This window comes from Carlito syrichta, unplaced genomic scaffold (genome assembly GCF_000164805.1).
Source record: "Carlito syrichta isolate Samal-C Ts95f unplaced genomic scaffold, Tarsius_syrichta-2.0.1 Scaffold305155, whole genome shotgun sequence".
NCBI lineage: Eukaryota > Metazoa > Chordata > Mammalia > Primates > Tarsiidae > Carlito > Carlito syrichta.
In genome coordinates, this window is record NW_007249251.1 from 21,084 (window position 1) to 44,607 (window position 23,524).

Genomic DNA, 23,524 nt, shown 5'->3' on the forward strand with positions numbered 1-23,524 from the left:
CAGCGCATACCTGTAATTCCGGCTACTCAGAAGGCTGAGGCGGAGGGATCGCCGGAGCCCAGCAGGTCGAGGCTGCGGTGGCCGGGAGCGGCCACTGCACTCCAGTCTGGGTGACAGAGTGAGACTCCAACTCAAAGAAAAAAAAAAAAAGAAAATGATCACTCCCTGTTTGTATATTGCTTTAGGAGAATTTGGAGAATGCATGTGCTTGCTAGTTCCTAATGTTAGAGAAACCAAGACTGTCAGACTGAAAGGCAAAACCACACAGGTCTCCCAATTGCATGTTTACAGCTGCTTGTCTGTTCCCTTCCTTAGGAAGGATATAGTGGTGTGTGCATTCCTGAGCCTCTGAAATATTCTTGCAGTCTCTGAACATCTAACTTTGGTCTCTCTATTCTCAAGTAGGCCTCTTTCCTTCTTTCTTTCCTTCTTTCCTTCCTTCCCTCCTTTTTGCTATTGTGTTTCATTCTGATATTAGCCATTCTAATAGATGTGTGTTCATACCTTTGCTATGCAACTTTTAAAAAATGGTCCAGGCTGTGTGCGGTGGCTCACATCTGTAATCCCAGCACTTTGGAAGACCAAGGCGGAAGGGTTACTTGAGTCTAGGTGTTGGAGACCGACCCTCCCTCCCTCCTTTCCTTCCTTCCTTCCTTCCTTCCTTCCTTCCTTCCTTCCTTCCTTCCTTCCTTCCTTCCTTCCTTCCTTCTTTCTTTCTTCCTTCCTTCCTTCCTTCCTTCCTTCCTTCCTTCCTTCCTTCCTTCCTTCCTTTCTTTCTTTCTAGTAAGCCTGTTTCTTAAAGGGATGAGATGACACTTGAGCTAACTGTTAAAGAATGGTGGTTTGGAAGTATATTGTAGGTAGAAATCACCAAGGAACAGAATCAGGTCATTGTAAGATCTTTAGGGATACAATGAGGAAGCCAGTTTGATAATACTTGAACATAGAGAAGAGAAGGAAACCCAAGTTATGTGCTTATTACATGCCAGAAACTCTACCAGGGACATCACATGTGTGAATTCTAAATCTTTGTAATAGTCCCATGAAGTAGCTTTTTATTTAAAAAAGAAAAAATTAAGACTTTGTTTTTAGTAAAAAAAAATACTCTTTAAAGAAAAGTAAACATATAGAAATCTTAACATTTTGAGTAATCAGTGAAAACCTGAACCAGGCCAATGAGGAACACAGAAGAACAGTGGAAGAGACATTTTAACAGTAAATGTAGGGCAGGGTATGGGGGTAGAACTCATTGGTTGTGAGAAGCAGGGAGGAGTAAAAGGTAACTTCCGGGTTTCCAAGTGTCTATGAAATTGGTGGTCCCAGTAAGAGAAAGCAGGAGAGTAGGAGCAAGTTTGAAGAAAGGGTATTTAATTCATTTTTAGGTATTGATTTATGGAATTGTGATAAAAAAAAGCAGTGAATGCAAATGATGTTGCTAAGGGAAGCTATAGAAAGAGAAAAGAAATGGGAAGACAGAAACCAGGTTGTTTTAGTATACAGAACAAACCTCTTCTATTTCTTCATTCTGGAAATATTCACTTATTCAGAAGTCAAGAGAATTAGTCAATGAAATGCCAACCCCACCCTGCTTTACCCATAGCCAGTCATTAACTTATAGCCACTCTTGTTCATCTATATCTCACCACACACTTTTCCTTCAATTATTTTGAAACAAACTTTAGACATAATATGTCTGTGTCTTAAAGAAAAGTACAATCTCACTATCATACCCTAAAAAATTAATAATTCTTCAACATCTAGCTTAACATCATTTTTAAGAATCCCAAATAACAAACATCAAGGTGTAAATTCTCATAAATGACTAGTTTATAGTGTTCCCTATAATGAACTAGCATCGATTTTTTTTTTTTTATTAGAACAGATTAGTTGATCTTTTAATCATGTGTACTTGCTTTTGCTCTCCCTGTGAAATGTCACGAAAATTTGAGAACCATCAAATTGCACTGGCTAGGTCATTGCCATTAATATTGGTTTTCATTCCCTGTAGGACTCCAAGGCAGTATTGATAGAATTACCGAGCAATTATATTGACTCCTTTATATTTTACTCAGCATCATAAAATAGACAAGGTAGTTTGGAAGACAAGAGACATTATTTTAAAAGTCTTAGATGTTAGATATCTAAAAAAACTTAACAGAGAGCCCATTATTAACATTAGCATTGACTTTGTATAAATCATTAAAAGGAAGATATTCTGATTTCATAGAAATTATACAGAATATATAATGTAAATATCCAGTAAGAAATGTGTTTTAGTAAAAACAGCAGTGTATTAGGACTTATTAGGCACTTATGTACCATCCTTTTTAAAAAAATAATTTTATTGAGGTAAAATTGATGTGAATAAACCAAATACACATGAAATTTCACCTCAATCAAGGTAACCAACACTTCCATCACTTCCAAGGTTTTCCTGTGCTTCTTTATAATCTACCTCTTCTTTCACTCCCATCCCAAATAGTCACTCTTCTGTTTTCTATTGCAGTAGCACTTTTTAGAATTTTATATGAATGAAATTATGCAGTGTGTAAGATGGTCTAGCTTCTTTCAACAATGATTTTGAGATTCATCCATGTTATGAGTATCAGTAGTTTGTTCCTTTTTATTGTTGAGTGGTATTCCTTTATGTAGATATATTTCTTTTTGTCTAGCCACTTGCTTGTGTCTATTTGGATTGTTTCTGACACTTGGCTATTACAAATAAAGCTACTATGAGCATTCACGCACAAGCCTTTATGTGAACAAATGTTTTCATTTCTCATGTAAATATATAGGAGTAGAATGACAGGTATGGTGGGTGTATGGCTAGCCTTTTAGAAACTGCCAAATTGTTTTCCAAAGGGTTGTGTTATTTTACATTCTAACCAGCAATGTATGAGAGTTCTGTTTGACATACATTCTTCTTAACATTTTACTTTTATTTTATTTTATTTTAATTTATTTTATTATAGAGGCATAGGGAACAAGTCAAGATTAGATACATAAGTAATGTATGTGCATGTGAAGTGTGGACCTTCAACTGGTCCTTGCTTCCCCTGGTTTAGGATCAGGTACTCTTTGTGTTGTTACCTGTCTCCCCTCCCTCCTTTCCCTGGCAGTGTCCTGCAACTGCTGATCCCTCCTTTTTGCTATTATGTTTCATTCTGATATTAGCCGTTCTAATGGATGTGTGTGCATACCTTTCCTATGCAACTTTTTAAAAGTGGTCCAGGCTGAGTGTGGTGGCTCACATCTGTAATCCCAGCACTTTGGAAGACCAAGGTGGAAGAGTTACTTGAGTCTAGGTGTTGGAGACCAGGCTGGAAAACACAGCAAGACCTCATCTCTACAAAAAATAAAAAAATTTTCCTGTAGTGATGGCTCACATCTGAAGTCCCAGCTAATTGAGAGACTGAGGTAGAAGGGTTGCTTGAGCCTAGAGGTTTGAGGGTGCTGTGAGCCATGATCCATGCCAGTGCACTCCAGCTTGGGTGACAGAGTAAGACCCTGACTCAAAAATAAAAACAAAAATAAAAGTGGTCCAGTTTTTTAGAGGATAATTTTAACTTGTTTTCTCTTTGAGTCAGCAATATTGCCTCTAGAAAAATTTCTCTGTAGAAATACTCTCTCAAGAGGATGTGAAGAAAACGGAATCCATATACACTGTTGATGGGAATATAAATTGGTACAACCATTATGAAAAATAGTATAGAGATTTCTCAAAAAAGTTAAAAGTGGGTCAGATGCAGTGGCTCATGCCTGTAACCCCAGCACTTTGGGAGGCCAAAGTAAGAGGATTGCTTGAACCCAGGAGTTTGAGACCAGCCTAGGCAATATAAGAGAAACCTCCTCTCTACAAAAAATAATAAAACTAGTTGGACCTGGTGGCATGTCTGTAGTCTCAACTACTCGGGGGGCTGAGGCGGAGGGGAAAGATTGCCTGAGCCTGAGAGCTGGAGGCTGAGGTGAGCTGTAATCATGCCACTGTTCTCCAGCCTAGGTGATAGAGTGAGAGACCAACTTAAAAAAAAAATTTTTTTTTTAAATTTAAGATGGAACTGCATATGGTCCAGCAATCCTGTTACTGGTTGTTTTTCCAAAGGAAATGAAATCAATATGTTGAAGCTATACCTACACTCCCACATTCATTGCAGCCAAGATTCAGAATAAATCTGTGCTCATCAACAGATGAATGGATAAAGAAAATAGTATTTAGTCTTTAAAAAGAAGGAAATTCTATCGTTTGTGACAACTTAAACACGGAGAACAAACATGCTAAGTGAAATAAGCCAGGCACAGAAAGACAAACACTACATGTTTCTACTTAAAAGTGGAATCTAAAAAAGTTGAACCTGTATGATAGAGTAAAATGGTGTTTACCAGGGGCTAGGGATATGAGATACATGGAGGTACCTGTTGGTTAAAGGATACAAGCTTTCAACTAGATAGGAGGAATACATTCAAGAGATCTATTGTATAACATGGTGACTACAGTTAATAACTATGGTCTTGTATTGAAAATTGCTAAGAGAGTAGATTTGAGGTGTTCTTACCACAAAAAATATGTGAAGTAGTGCATGTCAGTTAGCTCAATTTAGTCATTCCATGGTGTATATGTAGTTGAACATTGCATGTTGTACATGATAACTCTATGTGAGTTTTTGTCAATTAAAAATAAAAAAATACTCTCACTTGCATGTTGTAAAAATAAAGTGAGTTAATAATATATGTAAAACTCTTAGAACAGTGCCAGCACATAAATGCTATGTAAGTATTAGTATAGGAATACAAAGCATTAGGAAGCAGGCTTAGTTCCAGGGTCTGCTGATAACTAGTCATGTAGGCAAATCACTTCACTTTTCAGGCCTTTGTATACTTGTGGAAAATGATGAGGTTGACCTGGATAATGTGTTAAGATTCCCTTTCATCTCTCCTGTTCACTCGTTAATTGACAAAATTCATTTTATTGAGCATTATGTAGAAAAAAGTTGCTTTAAAAAAGAATGTTTTCTCTTAAAGCCTTAGAGTGTTTTACATGTGCCATAAATTGAGGTCTCAATATATGGATGTGGAGGAAAGAACATGTGGTTCTAAGTATGAGGCAGAATCTTAAACTAAGTTGGAAGATACCTCAGAGGTTATGTAATTGAATTTTCCTTAAAGTTTAAGAATTCTTTTTTTGTTCAGCAGATAACATTTATATGCTATCTTATAGTTTAAAAGGTGCTGGCATATAAATGAATCTTACCTCATCCTTCCATAGGTAACAAAGAGCATTTATGAGGCCAGGGACCCCCCAGAAACCATAATTATTTTTTGGAGGTCAGGCCCTTGTAGTACAGGTTTCCCCTACTAGGTGAGTTTTCTAGGAACTCATCAGTATCAGTGTACCAGCTAGAGTTTTTGTGAGAGGCTGCATACAGCTTCAGTGAAATTTTTTATTTTTTTTTAGATTCTTTCAATATGTTTGCCCATTCAGCACTGAGTGTTCAGCAGTTTTTGACCAAAAAAATGTCATGACCCCCATGCCTGACCCTTACTATTTACCCAGTCTCGCCCTAGTGACTTTTTTTGTTTCCTCAGATGAAAAACATCCTCAAGGGGAATCGTTTTGCTGATGTGGTAGAGTTGTAACAAAAATGACAGAAGCACTAAAAGGCATCAAAATTGATGAGTTCAAAAACTGTTTTGAGCAGTGGAAAAAGTGTCTCTATAGGTGTGTTGCATCAAACATAGTACTTTGAAGGTGACTAAAGTTGAAACATGTAAGAATAAATTCACAATTCTTTATAAATAAATTCCAGATTTTGGGGGGGGTCCCTCTTGTAATAGTCCCCTCCCTCCCTTTGAACAAGAAACTGAAGGTTAAGATCAAAAACCTTGCTAAAATCACCTACTTTGTAAGTGATAAAGTTGGGACTTCAGTCCATATTTATATGATTCTAAATTTTGTGTTCTTTTCATAACACCATCATCTCTCCTTGACAAATCTTTTTCTAGCCTTTGCATGAATATTTCTAGAGGTAGAAGGGTTACTATGCATTGAGACAGCCATGTCCTTTTGTCACTTTCATTGTTATGGATCTGAAAACTAGCAGATTTATCACTTGGACAAGAACACAAAAGCCCAGCTGAGGTTAAGAGTAGATCTAGACCTCAGCATATTTTTGTGTTGGTTTTATAGCAAATGCTTTCTCTCTAAAGATCATAGTGTTTGCAAACAGTTTTACTGCTGCCATATGATGGAGATGTTCCCAGCTGGCATTCAGGGTCCTTGTAGAGCAAACTTGAAGAGTCATGTTAAACGTTTTAGCAAACTTGAAGAGTCATGTTAAACATTTTAGATGTTACAAAAAATTCTCTCAGGTTCACAAATGAGAAGAAGGCTTGGCTTCTCTTGTACGTATAACATTTAAATATGTATTTTAACATTTTACTAAAGTAATGCACATTTAAAAATTAAACATGTTTTTTTCTTTAAACTTTTATTAAGGTATAATTCGTCACCTGAAAGTGTATTAATCATAAAAATTTAGCTCAATGAATTTTTACAAAGTGAACAGACCCATGAAGTCAGCATTCAACATAATCAGTAGAATATTACCAGCAATTAAAAAGCCCCTCATATGCCACCCTCTCCTGCTCTGCCTAAAAGTAACTATTATCCTGACTTCTAACACCACTGCTTTTGTTTGTTTGGTAGGGGTTGCTGTTTTTGAACTTTATATAAATTGAATCATGCTGTATGCACTAATTTTTTGGTCTAGCTTCTATAGCTCAGTGATATGTTTGTGAGACTAATCCATACTGTTGCTATAATATAATATATATAATATAGATGTATTTTGTTCATTATATTTGTTGTGTAGTATTCCACTCTGTGAATATACCTCAGTCTATCCATTTTGTTAATGAACAGTGGATAGTGTTGTTATGAATATTCTTACATATGTCTTCGTGAAATTTTGTGTACATTTCTGTTGGATATATCTAAGAGTGGGATTGCTGAATTACAGGGTATATTTCTCTTTAGGTTTCATAGATATTGCTGCACGGTTTTCTTTTCTTTCCTTTTTTTTGAGAAAGTGGGATTTATTAAGAGGACAGAAAAGCTCCCACAGTGAGAGGGGACCCGAGAAGCTTGCCCTGCACAGTTTTCAAAGTAATTATAACAGTTGACACCAGCACTTTCATATTCTCCAGCATTTGGCTTGTCTGTCTTTTCATTTTACTTAATGTGCATACACTTTAAAAATCAAATATAAAGACTTACAAAGAAAAAAAAAAGACTTATAAAGAAAATGAGCAGTTGCCTCTCTATTTTCATGCCCTAACCCAATCTCTTTCAGAAGCAACCACTTGTAACTATGTACTTCTATTTTTAATAACCTTTAAAGAGCGTTGGTTAAGAGCACAGAATCTGGAGCTAGACTACCTAGATTCTTATATTGGTTCTACAACTTACTAGCTGTATATCCTTGAGCATCTTAACCTCACTATGTCTTAGTTCCCTCATCTGCAAAATGGGACTAATTATAATACTTATCTCAGAGTTTGTTGTGGGAATTAGGTTAACAAACAGTGCCTTTTACATGCTAAGTATGCAATAAATGTTAGCTATACTGATAATTATGGTGCTACCTCTGTGTTACTAAATAGTACCATACTGCTATTCTTGAGTCAACAACTTTAGACATTGTGGATTGACTGACTTTATAAGATAGATGAACATTTAGCTAATTCCCCCTCTTACCTCCTCTTCTGCCTTTTCTCAATATAATTTTATGACTATTTTCAATTCATTCATTGAACTACATCCTTATTTTTATATAATTGATAACATTTATGTTCTGTTCATAGTTAAGTTTTTCTTGTGTTTTTATATTTTTTTCAATATAAATGTTAATTACAGACTTGCCTAATATGTAGGTTTATGTTTCCTTCTCTGTATTCCAACTTCTTGGCCTTGGTGCCATTCAGTGCTATATGTTCCTTGAGTTTGGTTTGAATTCTTTTTTATTCTCTTACAAAATTGCCTCAACCACAGTTTCAAGGTACCTCTCCCCTTACTTATTCCTTCTGCCTATCTTATTTACTTTCTCTTATTTGTTGGAGATTTCCTTCTTGGAGCTTTCGTCACCTGCCCCAAACTGGAGCTTTTTCTTAGCATATTACACACTGGTCATGGTTTAGGACATCATTAATCTCTTGTTTCGGATCCACTATTTTCTGGATCACTTTCTTCATTCTTGCTTTATGTCATCATTTTGCAGGCATATATAGTCATGTAACTTTTTAATAAAAGGATATAGTTTCAGCAGTCTTTTTGTTCTCCTTGAACCTGTTTCCATATTTGTGTGAAATGAGGAAATGATTTGCAACTCATGCCATACCATGTTATTGTGAGGATCAAGTATGTGAAAGCACGAGCCAGCCTCCTTTGTCAGAAACCTTCAGACTGGGTTTAGAACATGTATTCCAACAGAAAACAGGGTGGTAATCAAATCAGCCTTAGGGGCTGTAGACCAGGCTCTGGGTTATACTTGAGTTCTGTTTTGGACTGAATTGTGTCCCCCTTCAAAATTCATCTGTTGAAACCCCAACCCTCAGTGTAACTATGAGATAGGGCCTTTAAAGAGCTGATAGTGAAGATTAAATTAGATTGTAAGAGTGGGCTGGAATCCAGTAAAACAAGTGGAAGAGATAGAAATATGCACACAGAGAAAAGGCTATGAGAGGACACAGTGAGAAGACAGTCACCCATCTCTAAGCCAAGGAGTGAGACCTCACCAAAAACCAACCCTGCCCATACCCTGGTCTTGGACTTCCAGCCTCCAGAGCCTGCCAGTGTATATTCTGTTAAAGAAGCCTCAGCATACTAAGTCAGGTTCTAGTGTTGGCTCTAGCATTTACTGGGTATGAGAGCTCAAAGACTGCTTCTTTATGTACACTGCACGAATGCCTAGTTTGAAGGTTGTTGTAAGGATTAAGTGAGCAAATAAATATAAAGTGCTTTTTACATTCAACATCTTGTATGGTAGCCATTCAATAAATGTTTGTTTTTTTATAAATGTTAAAGGAGGCTATAATTTGTTTTAATAGAGCTGTGTCATTTCTGGTTTTGTTTATTATTTAATCAGATAATTATGACCAAATATTCATCTATCAAAGCCGTGACAAGAAAAATTATTTCTGGGTAGCTGGTTGTTGGTTTTCTTTTTAACAACCATATTGAAATATAATTGATACTCCATATGGCTTACCTATTTAAAGCTTTACAATTCAGTTGTTTTTAGTATATTCACATATTTGAGGGGCCCCCAAAGAAATCTGGAATTTATTTGTAAAAATTGTCTATTTATTCTTACATACATATACTTTAGTCACCTTCAGAGTACTCTCCGTTTGATGCAGTACACCTATTGAGACACTTTTTCCACTGCTCAAAACAGTTTTTGAACTCATCAGTTTTGATGCCTTTTAGTGCTTCTGCCATTTTTTTTTTTTTTTACCTCTTCCACATCCACATTGGCAAAACGTTTCCCTCTGAGGACTTTTTTCATCCAGGGAAACAAAAAAATGTCGCTTGGGGTGAGAGTGTGTGAATAGGGAGGATGGGGCACAGGTGCCATGCCATTTTTGGTCAAAAACTGTTGAGTACTGTGTGGGCAGGTGTGCTTGTAAATCACCCATCATGAAATGGGCAAATGTGTTTCAAGACTCTCCAAAAAAAAATTCTCTGAAACCAAACGTGGCCTCTCACAATGCTATCTAGTACACTGATGTTGATGGGTTCCTAGAAAACTTACCTAGTAGGGGAATCCTGTACACTACCCTTCAAAAGATAATTCTGGGTTTTTTGGAGTTCACCCCTTGTATGTGCAACCATCACCACAGTCAATTTTAGAATGTTTTAATCACCTCGAAAAGAAAACCCATAACCTTTAGCTATCACCCACCCACCTTTACCTATACTTAACCCTAAATAACCACTGATGTACTTTCTGTCTCTATAGATTTTTGTATTCTGGATTTTCATATGAATGGAATCGTATAACATATGGTCTTTGTGGCTTCAGGGCCTACTGGCTGCCTTATTTCTTGGAATATTTTTTCTGGTTCTCTCTTTTTATTTTCTCCTTCTGGTTCTCCCATTAAGTGTTTATTGATGTGCTTAATGGTGCCACACATTTCTCTAAAGGTCAGTTCATTTTTCTGCATTCTTTTTTCTCTCTATTTTTTGACTTGTATGACCTCTGCAATTCTATCTGCATATTCACTAATTCTCTCTTCTGTCAGTTCAAGTCTACTGTTGAGAGTTCTTCTGGGTGAATTTTTTTTCCAGTTATTGTATATTTCAACTCCAAAATTTCCACTTGTTTCTTTTTTTTTTTTATAATGTCTATTTCTTTATTGAGACTCTCTACTTAATGTGACAATTGCCATAATATCTCCCTCTTAGTTCTTTAATCATGCCTTTGTGTGTGTGTGTGTATATATATTTATAATTGGGTATTTTGAAGTGTATTTCTGTTGAACCTAACTTCTGGTCACTCTCACAGGTAGTTTGTGTTTCTTTTTTTCTGCTGCATGGGTCATACTTTTCTGTTTCTTTGAATGTCTCATAATTTTTGTGTGAGACACTAGACATTTTAGATCATTGTAAATCACCCATCACGAAATGGGCAAACACGTTGAAAGAATCAAAACACTACTAAGTACCCCATAAATATGTACAATTATTTTGTGTCATTTAAAAAATTTTTTTTAATTTTTAGATATCTACTATACTACAGATGATGTACATGTACCACCCTATTAAACTCTACCACAAATGTTAAAAAAAAAATTCACAGAAGCCAAACGCAACCTCTTACAACAATGCTAGCTGGTATACTGATGCAGATGGTCTTCCCTTCCTTAGGGCTTGTTATTTGCTTACTTGTCTTCCAGTGACTGCCTGGATTGTTTTAGTGCTGTATGCCCTCCTGTGGTGCCTCATTTTGTACCTATTGTGTTCCACAAGCCCATCAAATTGTGGCTCCTTTTGGAATAGTTTTTTAGGTCAGTGTTTGATATTTGTTCTGACCACAGGAAGGCTACTTGCAGCTCTCTTATTTTCTGGTTCTTTCCTGCAAACTCCGCAACTTACCGTCTAGGATATATCTAATAAATTAAATCCATGAATCTCCTCCCAGTTCCTTCACCACAGTCTCCATTGTTCTCAGTAGTGCCTTTTGGTTTGAGCTTCTTCTTAGTCTGTTGTACATGAAGTTAGTTCCTTTGGGAAGAGATTCGGAGATAACCTGTTCTCTGACCTGCCTCTCCCTCTCCTTCCACTCAACAAAATACCTGAGCCAGGTCTCTAGAGCCAGTGGTGCAGACACTGGCAGACTTCCCATGAGGTGACACCATAACTCTAGAAGCTGAGCAGTCTGAGGTCTTCTTGGCTTGCCTTTTCCACCATGGAACCAATGCCTCACGAACCAGGACAGTCAGGACTCCAGTATTCTCAGTGAACTGTGCCTAAGGTGGATCTTCCATTCCACAAGTGGGACTGAGGTAGACAAAGGGAGCCCCCACCTCTAGACCATACTTGCCTGGAATTTAGCCTTGGTAGCAGGTAGCTGAGGCTGGTTGAGAAATACTGATGTCTTCGTCCTCTTAGGGAGGACACCCTCCCGCTGGAATGGGGGATGAGGGGAGCCCTGTGTTTTTGGCAGCAGCAATCTGGAGTGGAGTCTCTGCCTCTCTGAGCTTGTTTGGGAGACAGAAGGCTCAGATACCACAGACTTAGCTTTCCTATCAAATTTTTGTAGATTTTCTTAAATAGGTGGCTTTTTTATATGCTGTTCTTTAGTAAGGTTAATATGTGGATTCTGTTTATTGGCTTACTTACAACTTTATCACACTGTTTAGTGTATTCATTTAAATCAGAACACATTTTTCTGATTTTAATATATTTTTGTGCATAAGCACTCTTAGCAAAATTCCCCTAGGCACTAATAAACCCAAATTAGACTTTACAACATATAACATATACTCCAAAAATTTCTCTAATGAAAAATTTTTAATTGAATTTTGATTTTATACTTGACAAGAAATGTTAAGTCTCTCTTTTTTTTTTTGAGTTGGAGTCTTATTCTGTCATCCAGACTGTAGTTCAGTGGCATGCTCATGGCCACCCCAGCGTCAACCTGCTGGGCTCAGGTGATCTTTCTACCTCAGATTTCCAAGTAGCCAGAACTACATGTGCACGTTACTGTGCCCACCTAATTTTGTGATTTATTGTAGAGATGAGGTCTCACCAAGTTGCCCAGACTGTTCTCGAACCCGTGGGCTTAGGCAGTCTCCTCACCTCAGCCTCCCAAAGTGCTTTTTACATTCTTAAAGTAGCTGTGATCTAAGTAACTTGAATTATTAATGTCAAAATTTCTTGTGTATATAGTGGTATTTGTAAATTTTTACAGAGTAACAGAATCATAAGGACTGTGTGCTAATAGTACTCAACTACACTGTATTGATATGATACATTTAGTTCCTATCTTTTTTCCCTCTAAAAATTTGGTGTCAGTCTATCTGAATCAAATGACTTGAAATGAAAATTTGTGCGGTAGATGGAGAAACTGATGGAGCTTTTCACTTTCTACACTAGTTCAGAAACAGGAGAAAAGCATGAGCATTGTTGGTGTACCTACTTTATGGTTTCTTAAAAGTTGTTTTCTTTAATAGTGTTTGCTGGGAAAATGTAAAACAACATTTCCCCCTCTATCAGAGTCTTTTAGTATAAACTATATTGGTCTGTTGATAAGTTCTATGTGTTTATTTCATTTTTAGTGTTGGATGTTTATAAATCAGCTCTACACATACTTGGGTCCTGATAGTACACAAGGCATCCTGTCACGTATGTGAGGGATGAAGAGAATTGTGAGACTAGATTATATTTGAGGCATTTAAGGCATAAATGCACAGCAGTTTAGATGACTACAAGATAAGAAGAGTGAAAGCAACATGTATGGTCTGCTCTGATCTAGGACTGAAGCCAAGTATGGAAAGTGGGGATTTGAACAGGCTTTGAGGAGTAGGCAAAACCTCCACAGGTGGTACAAAAAGCCTATGCGGTCTTCTGGGTATATCAGGTGACTTTCAAGATTGGAAGGTTTATATAAGGGGATATACAATTTGAAATATTAATTGTGGTGAACCTTGACTGTGAAACCAAAAACCTTGGACTAACTTTTTATGTGTGTGGTCATTGGAAAGCCATTAAAACTTTTAGAGCAAGCAAATGTCATATGGTTAGTAACAGCATATGGGGTGAATTGAAAACTATAGGGCTTTCAGCCAGTTTTCTCTCATTTTCTTTGTCTGTTGCTTTAATGTAAGAGTATAAGTTGTATTTTTTTAAATTAAACGTTTTTTAAAGCCTACAATTTGTAACTCAGCGAAGCTTCTTCATAAAAACAAGGATATTAATGATGACCACGTAAATGCCAGAATAATTTATAAAATAGTTGTTAGTAGTCAGGCTTTGATGGAGTCAGGCTAGCTTGAATTCTGGTTTTGCCACTTACTGTGTAAAGTTGAACAAATTCTTTCTTTTTTTTTTTTGAGTTGGAGTCTCACTCTGTCGCCTAGACTGGAGTGCAGTGGCCGCTCCCGGCCACCACAGCCTCGACCTGCTAGACTCCGGCGATCCATCCGCCTCAGCCTTCTGAGTAGCTGGAATTACAGGCACGCGCTACCATGCCCGGCTGATTTTTTGATTTATTGTAGAGATGAGGTCTTGCTGCCCAGGTGGGTCTTAAGCCCGCAGGCTCAGGCTATCCACTCACCTCAGCCTCCCAAAGGCTGAGCCACTGAGCCCGGCTGAACAAATTCTTTCTAAGCTTCACTCTTTTCATCTAGAAAGAGGAGCTAGAACAGTTGCCCTCTCAGGGTTGCAAGCATTAGATAGTGCATATAAAGCATCTAGCACATTACCTGGCAAATAGTAAACATTGCTGATAAATACCTTTACTGCTGCTAAATTGTTGTTGATACTGTTATTATCATTATTATGTACTAATCACTATTACAGTTGGCCTCCATATTCATGGCTTTCATGTCCTTGTTTTCAAACAACTGCTAATTTGAAAACATTAAAGCAAAACAAAACAAAACAAAAAAACTTATCTGTACTGAACATGTACAGACTAATTTACTTGTCATTATTTCCTACAATATAGCATAACGACTATTTACACAGCATTTATATTGTATTAGATATTGTAAATAATTTAGAGATGACTCAAAGTATATGGGAGACTATGCATAGGCTATATACAAATATTGTGCTATTTTATATCAGGTACTTGAGCATCCTCGGAGTTTGGAATCCTTGGGAGATCCTGGAACCAATCTCTTACAGATACTGAGGGAGCTGTTTATTATTTCGATGGAACATGCATTCTGAATTTTGATCTTGTACTGTAGGAACACTCTTCCCATCTGGTTTACAAAGATGGGAACTAAACTTTAAACTGTGGTTTTTATTATTCAGAAATTTAGACTTATGTTTACTTTTGTCAGGTTTAAGCCGTTTTTTCCATACCAAACCTTGCAAGGATTTGAAGAAGATGAAGAGCATATCCATATACAACAGTGGGCACTTACTGAAGGCCGTCTTAAAGTTACATTGTTAGAATGTAGCAGGTATGTTGTTTTGTCATTACTACCTTATGGGAAAGAAAGTGTGGTGAAATGTACTTAAGCAGTATTTGTGTTTATTCTTCTTTTGTATTAAGTATTTAATTTATTTAAAAAATATATTAACTATTAATGAGCTTTAAGTCTCAAGTGAACCCTCTTGTGTTAATTTAAATTGTATTATTTATCTAAACTTTTTTAAATTGTAAATTTAATTTCATAAAAGTAGTCCTTTCCAGCTTATAAAAAAATATAAACTGTATTTTAGAAAGTACTTTAATGGGGGTAGCATTTATTCTGCAGTCATTCCAAAACTTTTTAGAGGTATAATGCTCTGTTGTCTTATTTTTAACATACTCTATGTATTAAAGAGCTGTTCCTATATTAAGGATAAAATTATTTAATGATACTTGTGCTTTAAAGCAAAGTAAGGACGTCTTTATTCAGGTCCATCATGATAGGTATAGGGACCACTGCAATGGGCTTTTGCAGTAGGGGAGAAAGATGTGGGCTCTACTCTGAGTACAGCATGGGCAGGTGGGAACCTATAGCCAAGAACAGTGTGGGGGTCGGTGGATAGAAGACAACTGGGAGGAAACATCAGGAATGGGAGGGATTCTGGCCAATGACCTAATAGGATTCTTGCTGAAGACAGGCCAGGGTGATCAGGCATCACCTGGAGGGTGGTGGAAGATGATCAGATATCAAGGATGGGGTTTTCTTGCTAAACAGTCTTAGCAGGGTTCTTTGCCAAAACTGGACTTTTACAGGATGCACACATATTGGCCTAGGAGAAAATTCAGAAGCCCAACTAATGTTTGGCCAGGCAAAGGGCCTTCGTCATTTAGCATAGTAGTTTTTAAATTTTGTTTTGTTTTTTGTTTTTTTGAGTTGTTTGCGGGCTGGGCTCGGTAGCTCAACCTGTAATCCCAGCACTTTGGGAGGCTGAGACGAGTGGATTGTCTGAGCCCACGGGTTTGAGACCAGCCCAGGTAAGTTGGCAAGGCCTTGTCTTTACAATAAAATAAAAAATTAGCTGGGCATGGTATTGCACGCCTGTAGTTCTGGCTACTTGGGAGACTGAGATGGAAGGTTTGCCATTGCCCAGCAGGTTGATGCTGGGGTGGCCATGAGTGTGCCACTGCACTCCAGCCTGGGCAACAGAGAGACTTCAACTCAAAAAAAAAAAAGTATTGTTTGTGATAATTGGAAGTATCCAAGAAAGTTGCAAAACCATACTTTGAACCCTTGTGGCTTCTTAATAATTTAGAACTGGAAGGGATTTCAGAAATAATCTGCCAAGCCTCCTTACTTTACTTTGCCAAGTACCATAGTCCAAGCTATATTCATAGCTTATACTATGTACTACACTAGCCTTCTTACTTTAGCTCCTAATATTCTGGTTCCCAATATAACAACCAGAACACTCTTTTCAAAATGCAAATTTGTTAGTCTCCTATGTAAAACTCTTTAATAACTTCCCCAAGCTCTCACCATGACCCAGAAGTCCCTCTTATCTCTCTAACTTCTTTCTCATCATCCTTTGTCTAGCCCTTTTCTCATAGTGCTTCAGTCACACAGACCTTTCTAAGAGAAGAGGTTGACAGACTTTTTTTCTGAAGGGCCAGATAGCAAATATTTTAGGCTCTGTGATTCACCTGGTCTGTTTAACTACACAACTCTGCCTTATATTCTAAAAGCAGTCACAGACAGTATGTGAATGAATGGGCATGGGTCTGTGTCAGTAAAACTTTGTATGTAGATTTCATAATTTTTATGTGTTATGGAATATTTTTCTTTTGATACTTTTCAACCATTTAAAAAAGCCTGCTGGTCATACAAAAACAGAAATGGATTGGATTTCAACCATGGGCTATAGTTTGTCATTTCTTGCTTAGGTATTTTAGAGGACCAAGCCCACTATGTTGACTCTCCACTATTTTTCTGACCTACCCCATCCTCTGCTCCTTGAAACCTTTCTTGGTTCAGCTCAAAAGTTGAACCACTGTCTCTCCTGATCATCTCAAGTATAAGTATACTGTGCTCAGGCTACATTTCTATGATACTCGTCTGTACCACTTACTTGGTACTTTTCACTTATTATTTCCAACCCATAATAATAATAAGTACTTGAGTACAGAGATAATATTTTATATCTAAAACATGTGTCCTTGCTAATAGTTAGGTTACTTTTGAGTAAACTAATAATATACTTAATTGTTAAGTCCTCAGTAACTTAGGATTGTGCATCATGTCAGAAAGTCTGGTTGATAAAGAAATTTTTAATCAAAAAAAGACTAAATATGTTGTATATTTTGTAAAAGGAACTGAAGTGTACAGTAAAATAGATGTAATGGGTACTATGCTAGGTATTTAGAAAAAACTAGTTCATTTGCCTTAGTGTTGCTGGTGGGATTATGGATTGCTTGTTAAATGTCTGTTAGCTTGTGGCTATTTAATCACAAGCTTTGGTGTCACCTTTATGTGTAATTATTTTGCTTTACCTGTGTTATTGCTCACATAAAGCCTTGCTACAGGAATCAAAGACTGCATAAGGCATTGAGAAAGTATAGCCAAATATTATTAAAGTCATGTTAAATAGAGATAAATGATACAAATAAAAGCATAAGAATTTGAGGAACACCTGTAACCTGCTTTATTTTAATAAGGAACTGTATATTAAATCTCTGAAAGGATACATGAGAAACTAATAAAAATTCTTGTGGGGTGAAGATGGAGGGAACTGAGTTGATGGTAATAGACAGGGGCAAAGTGACAGCCGAACTACTCACTATAAACTTCATTATATTGTTTGTTTTTGTGACTGTATCACTTGGTCAAAAATTAAGGGCCAGTATTTTTAGAAGAGTATATAATTGAGTTGAAGGGGAAGGCATAGAAAATAGTCCCTTTTATCAGTCTATTCTTAAGTTAATCTGGTAGACTTGGGTTATATAGCCAGCACCCTTTCCCAGATAATAGATATTAATCTTAGAAATGGAAACACAATTTAAAGAGAGTTCTGCGCACTATCCTTATAAACCCAAACACATAAAAGTGACTTGTTATGGTGCTATGTTACTGTTTACATAGCTTCAGTACTATTTAGGTTGTTGTAAAGGGAAGAATAAGTTTACTATTCTCAACTCATCCCTGTCTTTTTATCTTCATATTGAAGTCTGAACATTTTTTCCATCTTTCCATTAAAATCTTAAGTTACATAATTATTTTTCTTGTAAATTTTTTTCTTAGTTTAAAAATAGAGCTCTTGGTTCAGATAGATTCCAAGTTTATAACCTAAGCATTTTAATTTGAGTTTTCATTCTTGTTTTGAATATAAATTCATCTTGTGTGATTTATTGTAATCCCTGAAGCAGAGACACTAGAGAAAATGGAAAGCACAAATAACAGTACTCTTTTTTTTTGGAGGAAGGACTCCCCCCCAAAATACTTGTTATTTCATATGAATTAGAAATTATATAGGCTCTTGAGTTATAGGAAGCACTGAATTCATGTCCTAGCCATGTGTCCTTACATTGTGTCATTAAGCAAGTTACACATCTGTTAAATGGGCAAGGGAGCTACCTTGCTGGTAACTGTGATCAGAGATAGATAACTAAACCACTGTGCCTACCATATAATAAGCCTGAACTAAACAGGGCTTTTATTATTATGGCTTATTATAATCATTATAGAATTTATCAAGAAAGAAATCTTTAAACAAAACAATGTTCTTTTTACATACTTGGTTGTGAGAATTTGAATTTTATTCATTTAAAAGGGTCTCACACTATAAAGGGAGATTCTTTTCTGATTATCTGAAATACGGTTTTGAATTTCCTAAACATTAGCTTGGGGAGTAGTAGGCAATTTTATTTGTAAAAATTGGTTCTAAAATGGTACTTTTGTCAAGATTTAAAAAAAATCAGTCATTTCAAACATTTCGTTTGAGTTGATGAAAACTTATTTTTTTAAACCACAGATGAACTCAGTTGTTGTATTTGTAGTACTACTATTAGGAAGTTAAATTATTTCACGTTAGTGTTGCAATTAGGTTTTTTGAAATTTATAAGTTATAGTTCATCTTCTATCTTAAAGAATTTTAGATATTTTACAAAGAAAGCCTGTACCCATGTGTTATTAAATAGAGGATAAACTAGATAGAAAACAACTATATAGAGAAGATCAGTTTTCTGGCAATCAAATGAAACTTGATGGATTATTTAACTCTTGTGCTCATTTTAAAAACAATTTATTGTTAAATTTTTTATGGAGACAGGGTCTTACTATGTAAGTTACCTAAGCTAGTCTTAAACTCCTGGGCTGAAGCAATACTTCCACCTCAGCCTCCCAAAGTGGTGGGATTTTGGGCATAAGCCACCATGCTGAGACTAAAATTAATTAATTAATCTATTAATTAATTTATTTATTCATTGAGTCAGAGTCTCACTCTGTCTCCCACACTGGAGTGCAGTGGTATGCTCATGACCACTGCAGCCTCGACCTGCTGGACTCAGGTGATCCTTCCACCTTAGCCTTCCAAGTAGCTGGAACCACAGGTGCATGCCACCACACCTGGCTAATTTTTTGGTTTATTATAAAGACGAGGTCTCGCCGAGTAACCCAGGCTGTTCTTGAACCCCTGTGCTCAGGCAGTCCTCTTGCCTCTGGCTCCCAAAGTGTTGGGATTACAGGCATGAGCCACTGCACCCAGCAGTTTATTTTTAAACTGACAAATAAAAAGTGTACGTACACACACGTACACACACACACACACACACACACACATTTATACACTATATATGATGTGTATAACACTATGTTTTGAAATGTGTAGATATTATGGAATGGCTAAATAAAGCTAGTTAACATATGCATTACCTCACATACAATTAGGTCTTATTTTCTGATAAACTGTGCCTGTTCTTCAGAAGAAACAATTCTGGCACCAAATTCTAATAGAGATTTTTCACAGATCTTTATGTAAAAGACATTGAATGATGTAATGAATGCATTTTTAGGAGCTCATATTATCAATCGGTTACATTTTTAAGAAATGAATTAAGATTATAGGTAACTAAACCACCTATAGGCAAGGATTGTAAAGTTTCATTGTGTGAGAGTACTGTATTCCAAAGCAGCATATTTAGGATAGCCTGCACTCTTTATAGGTAGAAGGAGATTTTAATTAAGGTCAGTTCTTCACTGAGTTTCACTCATGCTATTCCAAAATCTGTATTTTCTCAGTAGCTTTGGTGGTGTTATTTTGTTTTACTGGGTTCCAAAGTTATATCTCTGTCAACCTACAAAATTATATCTTTTTTTAAAAAAAAGTTTTAAATGTTAAATATAACACAAATGCAGAACACTACAGCAGGTGACAATGCTATTCTATTACTAGGAGTTCTCCCTTATTCCCCATTTATTTATTGTCAACTTGGACTCATTAATTCCTGTTTTTCTCAATGGTTTTAATTATTTACTGTCCTTAATTATTTTGTGGTCAAAATTGTTCCAGATTTAGCCAGCAGGAGCCCCTGCAAGCTGTCTCCTATTGATTTTTGTTTTTGAATATGTAGAGCATTAATATGTTTCCCAAAACTATACGAGAAAATATACAGATAGTCTGCATTTTACATAGCAGTGTTTAACTAAAATTGTACATATTGGAAGAGTGCAAAGTAGAGACACAATTCTGTTGCACGAGTTTCAGTCAAGGACTACCAGTGCTGTCATTCAGATCAGTATTTTTACTGGTTTTGGATTTTTGTTTTGTTTTGTTTTTTGTTTGGCTAGGGAAGGGGGAATCTAGTTCTGTCAATTACTGAATGGAATGTGTTTAAATAATTCAATTATGACTGTGAATTTGTCTCATTCATATAGTTTGGTTATTAGGTACATATTTCTTTTTAATGTATCAATCCTTTTATCATCATGAAGGATTCCTCTTTGTTTTGTAATATTCCTCGTCTTGGTATTTATTTTGTGCTTATTGTTTTCACGATATATACACTAGTCCTCTTTATCCTTGTTTTTGCTTTCCATGGTTACAGTTACCTCAGTCACCTGCAGTCTTAAATTATTAAATGGGAAATTCCAGAAACGAACAGTTTGTAAGTTTTAAATTGTTCACAATTCTGAGTTAGAATGATTAAATCTTGTGCCATATCACCCCATCACTCTATTCGACCTGGGATGTATATGGTTCCTGTGGGTTAGTCACTTAGTTGTCTTAGTTATCAGATAGACTTTCTCAGTTTTATAGTGCTTGTGTTTAAGTAAACCTTATTTTGCTTAATAATGGCCCCAAAGAACAAGGGCACAACTGATGTTGGCAGTTCAGATATGCCAAAGAGAGGCTGTAAAATGCTTCCTTTAAATGAAAAGGTGAAAGAAAGTTCCAGACTTAATAAGGAAAGAAAAGCAATCATTATACTGAGGTAGCAAAGATCTACGGTAAGAATGAATCTCTGTTTGTGAAATTGTGAACAGTATATTGTTATAATTGTTCTATTTTATTACTATTGTTGTTATTCTCTTACTGTGCCTAATTTGTAAATTAAACTTTATTATAGGTATTTTTGTATAGAAAAAAAACATAGCATTCAGTACTATCCATGGTTTTAGGCATGCAGTGGAGGAATCTTGGAACATATCCCCTGTGGATAAGGAGTGGACCACTGGGTTTGCTTTGTCACCTTTTACTTTCAGTCTATTTATGTTAATAAATTTAAAGTGTGTTAATGAATTTAAAGCTTGTGTCCCCTCCCTCTCTCCCTCCCTCTTTCTCTCTCTCTCTTGAGTCAGGGTCTTGCCCTGTCACCCAGGCAAGAGTGCAGTGGCACAATCATGTCTCTCTGCAGCCTTGAACTACTGAGCTTAAGTGATCCTCCTGCATCAGCCACCTGAGTAGCTATGACTACAGATGTGCAATGACTATCATGCCTGGCTAACTTTTTAGTTTTTTTGTAGAGACGGGGTCTTACTATGTTGTCCAGGCTGGTCTTGAACTCCTGGCCTGAAGACCCTGGCCTCCCAAAGTGCTAGGATTACAGGCATGAGCCACCACATCCAGCCTGATGTTTAATTGCTGCATTGAATTCTTAGTCTGCTAAATCCAACATCTGAGCCTATTAGATGTCAGTTTCTATTGACTGCCTATTCTGTTGACTGTGACTCATACTTTTCTGTTGTCTTTAATTGAAAACTGGCTGTTTTAGTTAATGTGCTGTAGCAACTCTGGATTCTGCTATGTTCTTCTGAGAGCTACTGGTTTTATGTTCTAGTGGACAGTTAGCCTATTCCAAACTGCAGACATTATCTCCTTACTCTTTCCACCATCCCCATTCTCCCAGTAGCAGTTTATATCTGTGTTCTTACTTCTGTCTTCCCACTGCTGCCTTTTCAGACTGATGCCCTGGGAGCTTCTATATTTAACATTCAGCCAGTGATTTGAGCAGAGATGGAGCTCACCCTCTCTGGTTTGTTTGTTTCTAGTGATTTCCCCTAATTTCTGGCTTCTTTCCTGGCTTCGCACTCTTATCTTCTTGTACTAGAAGCCCATAAGGCTTCAGATTTCTGCTGTCCAAACTGCACCACTGTTTTTCTGCATCCCTAACCCTGAGGTAGGTTCAAGTTAGATAGTGTCTTTAGGTCAGAAAACCAAAAGCAATTTGTACTCCTTCCAGTTGCAATTTTTTTTTTTTTTTGAGTTGGAGTCTCACTCGGTCGCCCAGACTGGAGTGCAGTGGCTGCTCCCGGCCACCGCAGCCTCGCCTGCTGGGCTCCGGCGATCCTTCCGCCTCAGCCTTCCGAGAAGCCAGAATTACAGGCATGCGCTACCATGCTCGGCTGATTTTTTTGATTTATTGTAGAGATGAGGTCTTGCTGCCCAGGCGGGTCTCGAACCCGCGGGCTCAGGCAGTCCACTCACCCTCAGCCTCCCAAAGGCGCAGGATTACAGGCTGAACCACCGAGCCCAGCTCAGTTGCAATTTTTGATGAATAATTGTTTACCTCAGAGCAGGCTTCTGTCTGCTTTTGGAAGACTTTCATTGTTTTTAAATATGCTTTTTAAATGATTTTTATCTAGTTTTTATAATTGCAAACTGTGAGAGAATTTGAGTGACTACTTCACTACTGTTACCTAAATAAAGTATTGGTCACTTCATTTTGCTGCACACGTTGATGAATTTTGCTGTTGTTTTCCTGACTGCTTTTTGTTTTTTTATGGGGTGATTTAGGGAAACTCAAAACTATGCCACTATGCCTTGACATTCTTCTAGGACCAGAAATATATAGTTTTTCTTTGGTTTTGTAAGGCAAAGGAGAGCATTTAATTTTATGATTAAATTCCTTTTGATGACATAGCCTATTTTAATGGTATTTCACATATTAGGTAAAGCAACTTTAAGGTGAAAGTTTGACAGAAGGGAAAGAAGGAATTTAATCTTTTAAATAACATTATGACCATATTTTATAGTGAGATGTTTAGTTCTTCTGTAGGGAAGGCTATTAATATTATGACATTTTAAAACTTATTATAAGAGGACCTGTTTTAGAAGTTATAGCCTCAAAATATTTTAAGGTTGCATTTTTCTGTGATTCCTCTGTTTAATTTAGTATTGAGTTTGATTAAACTCATTTGGTTATTTTTGGCTGAAGCGATAAACTATTTTTATTTTTTTTTAATTTTTATTTTATTTTATTTTTTTTGAGTTGGAGTCTCACTCTGTCGCCCAGACTGGAGTGCAGTGGCCGCTCCCGGCCACCGCAGCCTCGACCTGCTGGGCTCCGGCGATCCTTCTGCCTCAGCCTTTCCAAGTAGCCAGAATTAC

The 23,524-nt window shown here is 36.7% G+C and overlaps 1 protein-coding gene across 1 annotated transcript in view; it reads left to right on the forward strand.

Annotated features, from left to right (window-relative positions):
- PDZD8 (PDZ domain containing 8) overlaps positions 1–23,524 on the forward strand; it is a gene marked incomplete at its 5' end in the record, with an annotated part of 117,416 nt that overhangs the window by 21,078 nt on the left and 72,814 nt on the right. The window contains one exon of the mRNA XM_008061230.2: positions 14,572–14,694. Within this exon, the coding sequence (XP_008059421.2) occupies positions 14,572–14,694 (123 nt within the window). The remainder of the gene's footprint in view (positions 1–14,571; positions 14,695–23,524) is intronic.